We start from the raw sequence: 14,274 nt of genomic DNA, 5'->3' as shown, positions 1-14,274 counted from the left end.
ATTAGACATCATTTAATGTAATAATATATAAATTATATAATTATAAATAAATCACAGTTTTATTTGATACTGTATTGTAAAATGAAATCAAATGAGACTGTGACTCAGAAATAAAAATAAGAACAGTATTTGAAACTTAATATTTTTTATAAATAGTGAAATAAAATCAGAGCTATAATATAAACAGTGTAAAGTGACTAATTTATAAAACACTATATAAAATCAGAACTAAAATATTTGATAATGGAACTGAGGAAAATTTTAGTCTCAGTTTCATATATAATCACACAGTCAGTCTACTAACTCAGCAAGCTCCTCACTAAATATAAAATAAAATTAAAGCTTATATAGTATTGCTGAGCTTGTTCACTAAGTCAGAAGATAGTGTCACTATTATAGATTAAGATATAATATTAAAAGAAATATCTAGAATAACTAGTAATAGCTACAGTAGCAATCTGAGATAGATAATAAAAATATCTAGTAGAGCTTACAGAGTATGCAGATGCTTAAGATATGCATTATAAAGAAGTATATTTAAAATGAGCTTATAGTTGTACTATATAACTGAGTATAAGTAGAGATAAATAGAAAACAAGATAAAATGAAATTGATTATGATCAAGAAGATAAGCTTTCTTGATTCTAAGAATAATAAATATATTTAAATATATTTGAGTTTTTATACAAATTATTCTGCTCACTCTACTCACTTGCTCATTTTACTCATTAATAATTATAATAAATACAATAATTAGAGTGAGCAGTTACATAATCTACAGCTTTACTTCAGTCAAAGATTGTTTCACTGCTGTATCTTTTTAGTTCTTATTCAATAAACTCTGACTTATGCCACAGATTTATAACAAATCTTCTAGAGATCAGTGAATCATTCTATTATAATCTGATTTTTATATTCTACAATCTTGATATCTAATTATTTAATCTAAATTTTCTCTGATATATCACTGTATTATCTTCTATAGCTTAATTTTTATAAAGTCTTAAAAATCTTTTGTAATAAAAGCAGCTAGTTTCTGAACTGCTGCTTACATACTAAAATTGATTATAGTTTTACATATAATATATAGTCAATCTAATCTCACTAAAAATGGCAGATAAAAAAAAGATAAAAAATTTATTAAAATTTCTCAATAAATATACTATTAATTAAATCAATATTATAAATTATATTATTTATATTATTTACTGTTTATACTATCTACACTAACTGCAATAAATATATAAATAAACTAAACACCATTTTAATACAGATTATAAATCAATTAAAAAAAGAAAGAGAAAAAGAATCAAAAGAAAAAGTTATCTAAAAAATATTTTTATAGAAAAGAAATTAAAATAAAAAAATATTAAAGATTATACTATAATAAAATACAGAGTGAAAGAATGTTAAGAATTAAGGAATTGTTAGAAATTATATAATTGTGAAGTGGATGTGTGTGAATATACTTAATTTGAAGAAGCAGAAGATTGAATTACTTAGTTTTTCAAAAGGGGTGCTTTTCAACTGCAACAACAACCAATACATAGTTGATAGCAATGAATAAGTTTACCTCCGGGTGTACACAGCAATTATCCATCCTCCATTTTGACATGGGGTGAAAACATATAAGGAAGACCATTACTGCAAGATCAGGTTGCGGGGTGTAAGGAACCGAAACTGATCTGCAATACCATTTATTTAAACACCTTTTCCTTTTGTGAAATACAGATCCAAGGGTATGAATCTCACCTCTCTCAGCATCATCATCCTTTCTACAGACTTGTGCTCGGCTTCGAGAACCAACGCAAAGAATACCCCCGATCACCTGATAATTTTTTCCCCCGGCTAGACCCGCCTTGGCTCATATCACATGTGTCCGGTAATCGTAATACGGCCCGAATAGCAAGTCAAGCGTTGTGGAAAACAGCTGCATACAGCATTGGAACAGTACGCAGTACAGTTCCAGGCCTCCGAAACAAGCCCAATCCCAAGAGACCAACCAACATTCCTTGTTTCGGTTTTCTTCAAACATCCGCCAGACAATTCTCATCCACCTCCTGGACGGCGGCGACGTCTCTTCTATTTTTTTTCTTTCGTCTTTTCGTCCCTTTCTATTCTTCTTTTATTCCTTCTACTTCATCTTCATCAACTTGCTTCTTCCTTTTCCCCCTCCACCTTCCCTCTTCGCCTTCCGTTCCGCGTCCCTTGATCGGGTGGTTCAAATCCAAAATAACCTCAATTGGGCTTCTGCGGTTTTTTTATCTTCTTGATCTTCTCTCGTTTCCTCGTTGTACAGTAGCATATTTCTTCTATTGCATCCCTTCGGATTAAACCAAACCCAACCCCCCCCCTTTTTTTAATTTTTCGGTTTTTAAACGATTTCACTCGAAAGAATAACGGGTTACTTTCACTCATTCCCCCCTCTTTTGTTTGAAGACTCGGCTCGTTAGCTACTCGTTGCGAGAGGAAACAACGGGGCCAATAAACCCATTTTCTATCACGCCACGTTGAATATCTCAGATGGATACTATTGTTGTTCATCCTTACTTCAACTAGGCCCGTTGCGTTCCCAATCGTGTACTGCCTACAGTTCCGGAAAAATTTCAAATAGGTCTTGACTTGAGAGATCCAGCATCTCCTTTTTATCTCAGTCCTCCGTCCTCATTCCTATCAACTTCCTCTTTTATCTTCCCTCCCCGTCATGGCAGCCCACGAGATTGCCACGGCTACTGGCACCTCACCGAACCCTGATCTTCGTCGAAGAAACGTCCCCGGTCCGGAGAAAGATGGCAGAGAGGTTAAGAGAAACATTCCGCTTGAAGCTGACGAAAAGAAAAAACAAGCGCCACGCAAGGTATTGTAAATGAAATTCTTAGATTGTCCATGCCTTTAGTTACTCTTGGAGGCGTTCACTCCAACCATATTCCGTGTCATCTAATTAACCCTTTTCTCCCTCTTCCCCGCTATAGTCTACGTTCATCGATGTGCTCGATGAGTGGGAATTTATTATTGCTCCACTGGTATTCACTGCATTTTCCTTCTTCACGCGAATGTGGCGTATTGGTATTTCGGATATTGTTACTTGGGATGAGGCTCAGTAAGTTCTTCCAGAGCCCCAAATGCTGGTTGGGAGAGGAGGGGAAGGATAGAACCATGACACGGGGCCGCGGCCGATCCTCCTGCTAACCAACCATGTAAACGCCAATAGTTTCGGCAAATTCGGCTCCCATTACTTGAAGCGGGAGTTCTATTTCGATGTACATCCGCCGCTAGGGAAAATGCTGGTGGGACTCTCAGGATACCTTGCAGGCTACAATGGCTCGTTTGAATTCAAATCTGGAGAGAAATACCCACCGGAGCTTAACTACACTTTCATGCGCCTGTTCAATTCTTTTTTCGGAGCTGTTTGTGTTCCTCTGGCTTACTTCACCGCTCGCGAACTGGATTTTCGTCGCCCGGCTGTCTGGTTGGTCACTCTGATGGTTCTGTGCGAGAACTCTTATGCGACTATCTCCAGGTTCATTCTCCTTGATTCAATGCTGTTATGTTTTACTTTCACGACTACCCTGTGCTGGGCCCGATTCCACCGCCTGCAAAATAAAAGTTTTTCACTGGAATGGTTCACCTGGCTCATATTGACTGGGATAAGCATTGGTTGTGTCTGCAGTGTTAAATGGGTGGGATTCTTCGTCACTGCATTGGTTGGACTGTATACCGCTGAAGACCTCTGGAACAAATTTGGCGATCTCAAAATTCCCAAGGTAGGCGGAGAGTTCCATTCAGTTTACTTGGGTCATATTTGTTTTAAATCACCATAAATAAAACTAACTTATGTGTTCATTAACAGGTCGTTCTTGCAAAGCACCTTGCCGCCAGAGTTATGGGATTGATCATCATTCCTCTACTTGTCTACTTATTTTCGTTCTACCTGCACTTCCATATCCTCGAAAACTCCGGACCCGGCGATGCACAGATGAGCTCACTTTTCCAGGCTAACCTGAAAGGCACAACAGTTGGAAAGGATAGCCCACTTGAAATCGCGATAGGATCAAAAGCCACCCTAAAAAATATGGGATATGGCGGCGGTCTCCTCCACTCACACGTTCAAACATACCCGGAAGGGTCAACTCAGCAGCAAGTTACATGTTACCACCATAAGGACTCGAACAATGACTGGTTTTTTTATCCAAATCGCCAGGAACCTGATTTCAACCCGGATGGTGACTTGAAATTTGTTGGTGACAAGGATGTCATCCGGCTCATCCATGCCCAAACTGGTCGCAATCTACATTCGCACGCCGTGTCTGCACCGGTAACGAAAAGTGACTACGAAGTATCTTGCTACGGAAATACAACAGTAGGAGATGAAAAAGATCACTGGCGCGTTGAGGTAGTCGATGACGTCGCGTCTAAAGACAGGTCGAATATTCGAACTTTGACAACTTCGTTCCGTCTTAGACACGTTGTGCTCGGTTGTTACCTTCGTGCTGGCACCGTCAATCTCCCACAGTGGGGGTTCAAGCAGATTGAAACCACCTGCGTTAAGCAAAATAATCCCCGGGACGTCTATACTCACTGGAATGTCGAGAGTCATATTAACGAGAGATGTAAGCTTTTTTAACCCATCCTTTTTTTTTGGTTCAGAGGTCGGTAAATTTATGATTCCCTATTTTTAGTGCCCCCCGGTGATCCCGGTTCCTACAAATCGCCCTTCCTAAAAGACTTCATCCACCTCAATGTCGCAATGATGACCTCGAACAACGCACTTGTCCCCGACCCAGACAAACAAGATGACCTTGCATCGCAATTCTGGCAATGGCCAATCCTTCATGTTGGTCTCCGCATGTGCTCCTGGGACAATGACACTATCAAGTACTTCCTCCTCGGCAACCCATTCGTCTACTGGGGCGGCACCCTTAGCCTCTGCGTTCTCGGCGTAATCCTCGCGTGGTATCTAATCCGCTGGCAGCGCGGCTACGACGAGCTCAGCCTTGTCGATATGGACCACATCTACTACTCCGGCCTGTACCCGGCGATAGGCTGGTTCCTGCATTACTTTCCCTTCGTCGCAATGGCACGCGTAACTTACGTGCACCATTATTATCCCGCGCTGTATTTCACGATATTATCCTTGGGCTTCTGCATGAATTGGTTGACGCAGAAATTGCGCCGTTCGGTCGAGTGGGCAATTTATGTAGTGTTTTATGCAGTTGTTATTGGGTTATTTGTTCTTTTCCGTGACATTGTGTTTGGCATGGAGGGCCCAAGTTTGAAATGGGCGCATCTAGCTTGGTTCAAAACGTGGCGGATCGCGTAGTCATTTGAGCTTTGGTAGACAGAAAGGGCGGATATGAAAGCTAAGCGGTTAAAGAGAATATGTATTGATAACATCTTACAAGCTAATTTGTGGTACTTCTTTGTTTTTACTTTTTTTATTGTTCCGTGTCTTATCCGGAGGTACCGAAATAACACAAGAAATGGGATAAGAATAAATTTGGAGAATAGAGGGTTTCACGGGTTTGAGATATATTATTGATTTGTGGCTTTTCTCCTCCTAGTCCACTTGTTGATAGTATTGAGTGCGAAGGACTGGGTGATATACATAGGGTTGATATTTGCACAGCTGGTAATCTAGGGTTCACCCTGACTATGGAAACAATTTCTGCTATATTTCTGGGAAATATATAGAAAATTAGGTGCAAAAGTTAACTGCGTAGATTGTAAACCGGGTGCAAAGCGGAATCGAATAACCATTGCCGTTAGAATGAGCAGTTTTACTAGGGTTCCACATTGCCATTCCCTCTTTTTCTCAATGTGTTGGATATAGTTACGTTTATTTGATTGCGTCCTTTGAGAGATCGTCCAGACGTCCAGAGAAACATCGCGCCCGCCCTTCACATAACCAAAAGAGAGTAGTAATGCAGGTAGAATCATCCACTTACCAGCTGAAGCCTTGTTAACAACTACTTAATTTATGAAACTAGGTGGAAAATAAGGATTTTACTTTTGTAGGAGTGAGATAAAACATTATCCCTCCCATTAAAATATTCCACTCCGACTGTGAAGGCAGCCATACCATGTTACAAGAAGGGATAGGAAAAAGAAAACATGAGGAAAGAAAAACAAAACTGTTTGTGACGCAACTAATAAATATAATGGAGAGAGACATAGGGTGGACATGCAACGGTAGTGATATAAGTCCTTTGACCGGAGAAATGGGTATTGAAAGCCGCAGAGTGAACCGTCCAAGAAGCGAGAGGAAATACAATCAACAACAATAAAGAAAAGAGAGAGCAAAACGAATGCGATCAACAACACCCACCCTTGCCTGACTCCATCGCATCATTAACGCCCAGTGTAACAGTCCTCTGAGGGCGACCTCCACCACCCGCTCCCCCGGTAGCTCCAAACCCTTTAACTCCACTCCGCCGGTCATTTAAGTCATACCTGCCGGCCTCAATGTTCCGGTATATTCGCTCCGCGACCTCCAGAAACGCCCTTTCAACCCCTTCCCCGGATTTTGCACTCGTCTCCACGTACCGAGATACATTATTCGCTCGGCACCAAGCCTCCGCTTCCTCTCTTGTAACTATGGCTTCTTTAGGCTGTTTACCGCAGTCGCCAGTGCCATCACTTCTCCCTTGAGAAGGCGCAGCAAGATCACTCTTATTTCCAACAAGGATGACCACGATACCTTCCTCGGCGATCTGGCGCAGGTCCTGCAGCCACTGCGTTAGGGAGGCGAAGGTGGAGGGTCGTGTGATGTCGAAGACTAGGAGGGCACCGGACGCACCGCGGAAGTATGAGCGAGTGATAGATTTATACGATTCTTGGCCCGCGGTGTCCCAGAGGGAGAGTTTCATACGTTTCTGGACTGGTGGAGATTGTTGTTTGCGGGGAAGGGAAGGCAAGCCAGAGGGTTGTTGTAGTAGTGGCTTTTGCTGATAGGGTTTTGGTCTGGAACAATCTCTGACGTCTATTAACGTCGTTGGACCGAGGGAGTTGGAAGCGGCTGGGTTAGCAATTCTCGTTTGTGGTGGGGGGATAACTGGAAGGTGGGATGATGGAGTAGGAGAAGGTGATTGTGGAAGGTCAAAGTCTATTCCCAAGGAATCCGAGGCTGGGGGTCCGACGGGGACGATGCGGGAGCCGAACTCGACACCGATTGTTACATCGTGGGATGAGGAGAAACGACCTTCACAGAGGCGGATGGTGAGCTGGGCAAATAAGGGTTAGTTGGACGTAATGTGATAGAAATACTCTAAGATGAGATGTAAGTTGGAAGGGGAGCACACGCTGGATTTACCAGTGCCGGAATCGCCAATACAGACAAGCTTTGCGATGTAATCCCATGGCTGCGACATGAACACAACTGCAAGTTATCCGAAGGAGGAGCTAAAGGCAGATTGTTCGGACAGCAACCCGAAGATATTGCTGGGAAATAGTGGCAGTCGCAATTACAAAGAAGGAAATAACCGTGAAGTGAATACAACGGAGACGTATATACTGCGTAGAGATTCGGAAATAGGACGGTGATCGGACAAGGCAGCGGAATTGGACGGCGATTGCATTGCAAGATGTGGGATGGGAGGGAGAAACCCAAAGCTGTGAGATGGAGTTCTACCTAGGTAGTTGAGGAACCTGAGGCCGGGGATGCTCAAATCAGGGCAACCAGGTGGCTCAATCCCGTCTGTCCTCTCGGTGGTGTACCTGTAACATTGACATTTAATATATATATCCGTGGATATATATTCAGTTTAATTTACGATAAACAACCTTCAAATGAGCAGAAGCACATGACATGGGGATGACCTAATCAACCGGCAGCTGCCTGCTGAGTCATAGTAACTTGCGGCGTGACTGGTTTCCTGGCGTCATTCCTCAGCTTCAACCCTCAACTTCCTCTATAATCCCTTTTCTCTTTTCTTCTTTGTACGTTTTTCTCTGCTCTTCTCTATGGCCTCTATGCCTCCTCTCTCTATGATGTCTTATCTTTCGTAGGGCTTTTGCTGGTGCCGCATCTATGTTGACCTTTTTAATTATTCACCGACTCTTTCTTGCCCAAGGTTGTCGTTGCCACTAACCAGTTTCAAAAAGATTTCACATCCTCCCACCAGTGGTCGTGTGCCCGTAACCGTCTGCCATTTATTCCTCTCCATAACCCCCCATACTGCCATACCGCCATACATCTAGCCTTGGTACACCACTCTCTATGTCCGCGACTGGACTGAATCTAGCTAGCTATGTTTTCAGAATGTATGGAGGGCCCTTCCCCACACTACGCTCCCCAGTCACGTCATAAAATCACTAACCACCTAACTAACTCAGATGCGTCCCGATTCCTCGCACAGTCCCAGTCCAGAATAGCTTTCAGTCCTGATAACAACGATAGACAAGCTTCAGACCGTCACAATAGAAGATTTAATCAGGCTCCTGGATCTTCCCGAAATCCAGCCTCAAGATCTTATCTTCACCGCGCTCTTGGCAACCCTTACCAACCAAGCTCATCTCACATTTCGCACTTCCCATTTTCCTCACGGGCCTCCATACAGCATGCACCCCTCTTTTACAGCGCAGCTGATGAATTCAGAGAGGAAGATGACGAGCAGGAACACGAACGAGAAATTGCAGATTTTTATGCTTTGCAGAGATCTCGGCGCCATTTTGACTCCAGGCATCTGGAGGAGTCATCCGAAGTAGATAACGATGGCAAGCACTCTGAAGATAGTATAGATGCTTCTGCTAGTAGCCATAGCAATGGCCGCGGAAGAGGCGGAGGTATCAAGAGCTCCTGGCGTGCCAGTAGATCTAGTGATGCCACCCCGGTCTTGGGAGCCAGACCATTCGAGCAACGAGACGAGAGCGACGGGAATGAAGGGAACGACAGGCGCAGCGCGGGTAGCAACTCTCTCGGGAAAGATCGGATGGTTGATGTCGGCCTAGAAGATACGCTAAGGAGTGATATGATAAACGTACAACGCAATAGCTCGCATGATAGTATTGCTAATGACGAACCTCCACCTGCCATTCAGCAGTTCCGGAAACCGCCAGACGTCGCCGGAGACCATTTTCAAGCTAGCTCTTCCTTTCACCCCAAGGAAAGAGATAATCGCACCCTCCTAGAATATCATCGCCCGCTTAGCTCTGGTGGATCGTCTGTTCCGGCATCCATGACACACCCGGGTTCTGAACCTCCCCAACATGACTCTTTTTGGGGCAATCTTTTTTTGATCTCTGTTGCGGGCATGTTTGCTACAGCTTTTCTTATTTATCTGCATACGTCACTGCCGGAGGGTAGGCCTATCCTTGGTGATACCATTTATGCCACTCTTCATGCCTCTTTTTTCCTCCTAGCAATATACACTTTAATTTCTGTTTTGGTGTCTTTGCTGTGGTTAGCGCTGCTTCGTTCATATGTCCGGCCCTTGGTCTATGGGATTTTAATAGCCGTCCCTGTGGTACTCTACTCGTTTGCTCTTTATCCTTACATATCTAGCTTTGGCGGGACTTGGCATGGTCAAAGCATCCAGGACAAAGTTATGCGCTGGGGTTCCTTGGTTCCGGCCATAATGGCATCTGTATGGGTATATTCTGTCATTCAAGGCCGTCTTGCGATCGGAAAGTCGATCAGCATCTTGGAGTTTTCGTGTCGCATCCTCGCATCTAACCCAGCACTGCTCCCTCTTGGGTTTGTCATCTTAGTTATTATCGCTTCGTGGACATGGGTTTGGATCTTCATGTTCGCCCGCGTGTTCCTTGGCGGCCATATCTCTGCATCAAAAAATGTGTTCATCATCGATGCGGGAAGCTGGTGGCTAGGTGTTTACTTCATCCTAGTCTATCTCTGGTCGTTAGGAGTGATTTCCAGTATCCAAAGGACCGTCACTGCTGCGACAGTCAGTCAGTGGTATTTCCACCGGTTATCAATACCAACGCCTTCATCCCGACAAATTGTGCAGGCAGCATTAGTTCACTCCGTCAGCACATTATTCGGCACCATCTGCCTCTCAACACTCCTCGCGCTATTGATCCGCTTGCCATTGATAATCCTCCCAAGACGGTTATCATCGTTTTTAACTCTAGCCGCATACTCCTGCGTTCCCACTCCCATCGCCGCGCTCATCAACCCCCTAGCTCTAACATACAGCGCTATCCACTCATTACCCCTTGGTGTCTCCGCGCACAGCCTCAGTCAAATGGCTTTCCTCACCCCATCAACGGCAACCACATCCTTCAATCCATCCTCATTCTCCAGCTCACGGAACGGACGGAACGACACCCACGGCAATAGTTCCTCTCTCCTCCCGTACCACCTCGCCAGACTTCTGCTCCATGCTACGCGCTTCATAATGTCGCTAGGCCTCGGTTTCGGCGGGTGGGTATCTACCGCTCGCAATCTGCGATTAGCTACTACAGGAACGGGAACAACCACTATTCGAGGTAGTCTATACGCATATGTTGTAGGGCTGATTGCGGGTACTATTGGCTGGGGTGTCCTGGGTGCGATGGAAGGCGTGCTGACCGGTGTCGTGGATGCGGCTGTTGTCTGCTGGGCTAGTGAAGTAGGTAGTTCGAGAAGGGAGGCAAGGTACTGTCGGGAGGCTGGATGGTTGTTTGGTGGGGAGAGAAATGGTGGAAGGGGAGGTGAAGGGGAGGGTGATTACGACGTTTGACATATGTTTTCTCTTTGATTTATGTGAGCGTTTGCATTTATCGACCCGCGAAACGACTTTTCGGATCTTTCTTAATGTTATTTTAGTTTTATTTTAGTTGACTCGGGCGAACACAACATGTAATGCCATTCCATTTTGTTCTGTCAGATGGCGATAGCTATAGAAAACGCGTTATATATTTATTATTCATGTATGCATTGCATTCTCACTTTCCCGTCTTATTTGGAAGCCTGCATTTGAGTGGAACAGTTGTCCAGTTGATCTGGCATTTATCAACCAAGGTTAGAAGAAGATTTTTTGTCTTTTTTTCCTTCGTTAATTTTAATTCTTGTATTATCATTCTGCTTTTCGGATTTTTTGTTTTGCGATGATTCTCAAGCACCGTGAATACGTCGTTTTTACCCATTTACTCTCCAACTTACACCTTTTCCCGTAGTGATCATTATATCTATTGATGAAATCGTTGAAATACGTTAATAATTTCTATCCAGGCACAGTAACAAAGTAAGCAATGCATTTGCAGCTGAGTCTTTCGGTCGCGCAGTTTCCTATCAGCTCCAGTCTCAACTTTCACATAGAAACTGTGTAGCTTCGCGGAGCTACCTTTGGAAGGAAACGAAAGGAAGGCCAAAAAATTACACAGCATCAAGTATTAGCCTAAAGGTTTAAAAGAAGAGGAGGGATATGAATGTTAAAATTTTTAAAACTGTAATAGGTCAATGATAAAGGAGATGTGAAAGAAGGGAATTTTTTTTCTGAGAAAAGTGGAAGATCACTGCTATATGATGATTGTACTTCGATAAATCCTGGCGAAGTAGTTCTAGAAGAGGTGTACAAAGAAAATTCTCCATGACAAGCTATTGGGGGTATATAAGAGGACGTAAAAAAATAGAGGTGAGCAAAGTTAAAGAAAGGAGAGAGTGCCAAAAGAAAGGAAGTCATAATATTAAACAAACAAATTCATAGCCCAAGCCGGCCTTTCCACCTTACCCCTTCTTTCTCGGTCCACTCTGTAAGAAACATCCACCCGAACCTGATTGCCTCAAGAGGCGTAGCTGTACGATCGAGCGGCAAGAAATATTCGCCTGAATATCCGCCCAATTCAAGGGACCTCTCTCGACCCCTTTCCGAGAAACTCATCGAGCGTTTGGACCATGTCTCTGGGTATTCACGAGTCAGTACTTCCTCTGACAGTTTGCGCGATCCCTCTAGCCAAAGTGATCTAGCGTCCCTGTGCGAATCAACAAGCCGTTTCCTAAGCTCCAAAAAGTCCCTATGCTGCTGCTGCTTTTTGCTCTCTTCTAAAGTAACGGTGTTTCCATCGTTGTTTGGAGTGGGTCCGGGGCTATTTTCGCTCGGAATGGCGGTGATGGCAAGACGCTCGAGGTCGAGGCCGTGGATGACTTCGTGGAAGATGGCACCGAGGAGGGAACAGAGGGCATGGAGATGTGGGTACTTGTCGATGTTGCTTTTTACCATATTCCAGTATGGAACAATGGACAACCAACCTGATGAGTCCCCCAGCCGACGATTTAGAGATTTATACCTATCATCGAGGATAAAAGCAAGAATAAAACAGAGAACCGCTTCGACTGCAATTGCGGCACCGAGTTTTTCTTCGCTGTCCGTCGCTTGAGGTCCTGCGTATCTCCGAGATGAGTGTTTTAACTCGCGGCCTAAATTGAAATATTTCTGGGATTCCTCGAACCATGGGCGAGACTCTGCCGTGTCGCGAGGCCTGCTTAGCTGGTTATCATTGGGTATTAGGGGAGAATGTTTGGTTGCTTTGTCTGTGTTTCCTGATATGTTGGTATCTATAGCGCGGTCCAAACCTGTTGGCATCCTCGTATCACTGTCCCCAGAGCCTAGACGGCGCATGGCCGTCGCCTTCAAATCTTTACCTGGAGTAAGGAATTGGCCCTTTGATGCCACTGCCGACTGTTGTAGAACAGCAGGAGAGTGGAACATTGTTGTGACAGGAGTTCTTGGTTGCTCCGCAGACGGAATAGTACTGGGCTTTTGACGCTTGACAGACGATCCCTGGACTTCACTCTCCTCCCTGTGCCTTGGTCGCTTTTCCACTCGTTGCATTTCGGCTAATTTCGAAAAAGGGGCGCTATGATCTTTTCGCTGACCACTCTCGGTTTTCTGTTTCGATGACCTATTATCAGGCGTGAATTTATATTTGCCAGAAAACTTGAGTAAGGCTTCTATCCGTTTCCGGTTGGCCCTCCCATATCTCAGTTTCACAATTAGTCTGGGTTTAGCAGGTTCCGTAGTACTCTTGGGCTTTGAGGAAATATGCGACTGCTTGGGATCGACGGCTCTGTTGCTCGGATTATTGCCAGGTATAGATTTTCCAACGCTACTACACTGAGGTTTAGAAGTCGACGAGACCGATATTCTAGCCCTGGTGCTTTTATCGCTTGAACTAGAGGTAGAATTAGAATGGGGTCTAGCTTTATTCGATTGAGGTAGCTGCAGTTCAGGTTTTGATCCTGTAGGACCGGACGATGATGGAGGTTTCCTGGAATTGGAATATTCGTTTATAGACAGCTCGTCGCTCTTTAGCTTTGCCAGTTCTTCCTCTACATCTGGGGGAAGTGTGGGAGACAGCAATCTAGGGAGCCTAGGCAACACGCTAGTAGGTGGAAGTGTCGGAGAAAGTAGAGCGGGGACGATAGGGGGCGCATTTTTTGATCTCGTGGAAGCATTACCAGAAGACTCCTTGGTAGTTGCTAGCCGGGGTTTTTTGGCGAGAGGCGGGGACTCTCGACTTGAAGGTGGAGGTTTATAGGAACCAGGAATGGATCTGGAACTCTCATCACGGGAATTTTTAGGTTTGGAGATTCCATTGGTATTTTTATCTGGGCGATTGTCGGTTATTCCGGACGTGGTATCTTTTCTTTTAGAAGGGATTATCGGCTGTAGTGTGGTAGTTGACATAAGTTCCCGAGATGAGTTAGGTTTTCCTGAGGTGACCCGATCCGCTGGGATGGTGCTTCTATGGGGGAATTTTGGAGTTTCGTTTGCTTTCTTTTTGTAGTCGCTGAGACTGATCTTCTTTCGTTGGAACCTATGTTGAGGAGTGTCGACGGACGGGCTTGTGGTAATGCTGGGCGCCTTTGACGTGTCTTCTTCCATGATGTTTCCACGTTCATCAGACCATCCCCCCACAGCAACAAGTAGAGTGTCTTCGTCCTGGTGGGGCAGAAAGGTCATGTACTGAAGGTGTTCCTCCTCCGGAGCAAATGGCCTATTATCTCCCACAGCCCAATTGCTCACAAACCGGGAACCCAGATGGAAAGGCCTTTCGGTGGGAACCCTGAGGAGGTATGGAGATGCGGGTAGAACTTTGTCGGAGAGGTGTTTGAAACGGGTATTGACTCCTTTTAGGTAGTCTGAATAGGATCTTTTGGCTGGTACACGTGATGAGGATTCGGTAGTGTTTTGGGTTTGGAGCTCAACGGACATGGCAGATCGTTATCGTCGCAAGCGCAATGACCGTTCATGAACTGAGCGCTGTAGGCTGAGCTTAAGGGGTTATATGGCTTGGGAATACGACGTCGCTTGCACGGGGGTTTGTTCGTATTCAACA

At 44.5% G+C, this 14,274-nt stretch overlaps 4 protein-coding genes across 4 annotated transcripts; 2 read left to right on the top strand and 2 right to left on the bottom strand.

Moving 5' to 3' along the window:
- Positions 1 to 2,562: 2,562 nt before the first annotated feature.
- On the top strand, positions 2,563 to 5,555 carry HCBG_07959 (dolichyl-phosphate-mannose-protein mannosyltransferase; the record flags this gene model as incomplete). The annotated part of the gene is made up of 5 exons (XM_045435008.1): positions 2,563 to 2,857; positions 2,973 to 3,100; positions 3,212 to 3,764; positions 3,851 to 4,610; positions 4,680 to 5,555. 5 exons carry the CDS (start codon positions 2,705 to 2,707, stop codon positions 5,318 to 5,320), a joined length of 2,235 nt encoding a protein of 744 aa, XP_045284314.1.
- Positions 5,556 to 5,955: 400 nt separating this feature from the next.
- HCBG_07958 (uncharacterized protein) lies at positions 5,956 to 7,367 on the bottom strand (the record flags this gene model as incomplete). The annotated part of the gene is made up of 2 exons (XM_045435007.1): positions 5,956 to 7,220; positions 7,299 to 7,367. 2 exons carry the CDS (start codon positions 7,365 to 7,367, stop codon positions 6,312 to 6,314), a joined length of 978 nt encoding a protein of 325 aa, XP_045284313.1.
- Positions 7,368 to 8,119: 752 nt separating this feature from the next.
- On the top strand, positions 8,120 to 10,823 carry HCBG_07957 (uncharacterized protein; the record flags this gene model as incomplete). The annotated part of the gene is made up of 2 exons (XM_045435006.1): positions 8,120 to 8,259; positions 8,332 to 10,823. 2 exons carry the CDS (start codon positions 8,247 to 8,249, stop codon positions 10,674 to 10,676), a joined length of 2,358 nt encoding a protein of 785 aa, XP_045284312.1.
- An 813-nt stretch (positions 10,824 to 11,636) lies between these two features.
- Positions 11,637 to 14,150, bottom strand: HCBG_07956 (uncharacterized protein; the record flags this gene model as incomplete). The annotated part of the gene is made up of 1 exon (XM_045435005.1): positions 11,637 to 14,150. The coding sequence occupies one exon, from the start codon at positions 14,148 to 14,150 to the stop codon at positions 11,637 to 11,639; it is 2,514 nt and encodes an 837-aa protein (XP_045284311.1).
- Between the last annotated feature and the right edge of the window lie 124 nt (positions 14,151 to 14,274).

This window comes from Histoplasma capsulatum (genome assembly GCF_000150115.1).
Source record: "Histoplasma capsulatum G186AR genomic scaffold supercont2.14, whole genome shotgun sequence".
Lineage (NCBI taxonomy): Eukaryota > Fungi > Ascomycota > Eurotiomycetes > Onygenales > Ajellomycetaceae > Histoplasma > Histoplasma capsulatum.
Note: the sequence above shows the minus strand (reverse complement) of the source record. Positions and strands in the feature narration are given on the sequence as shown.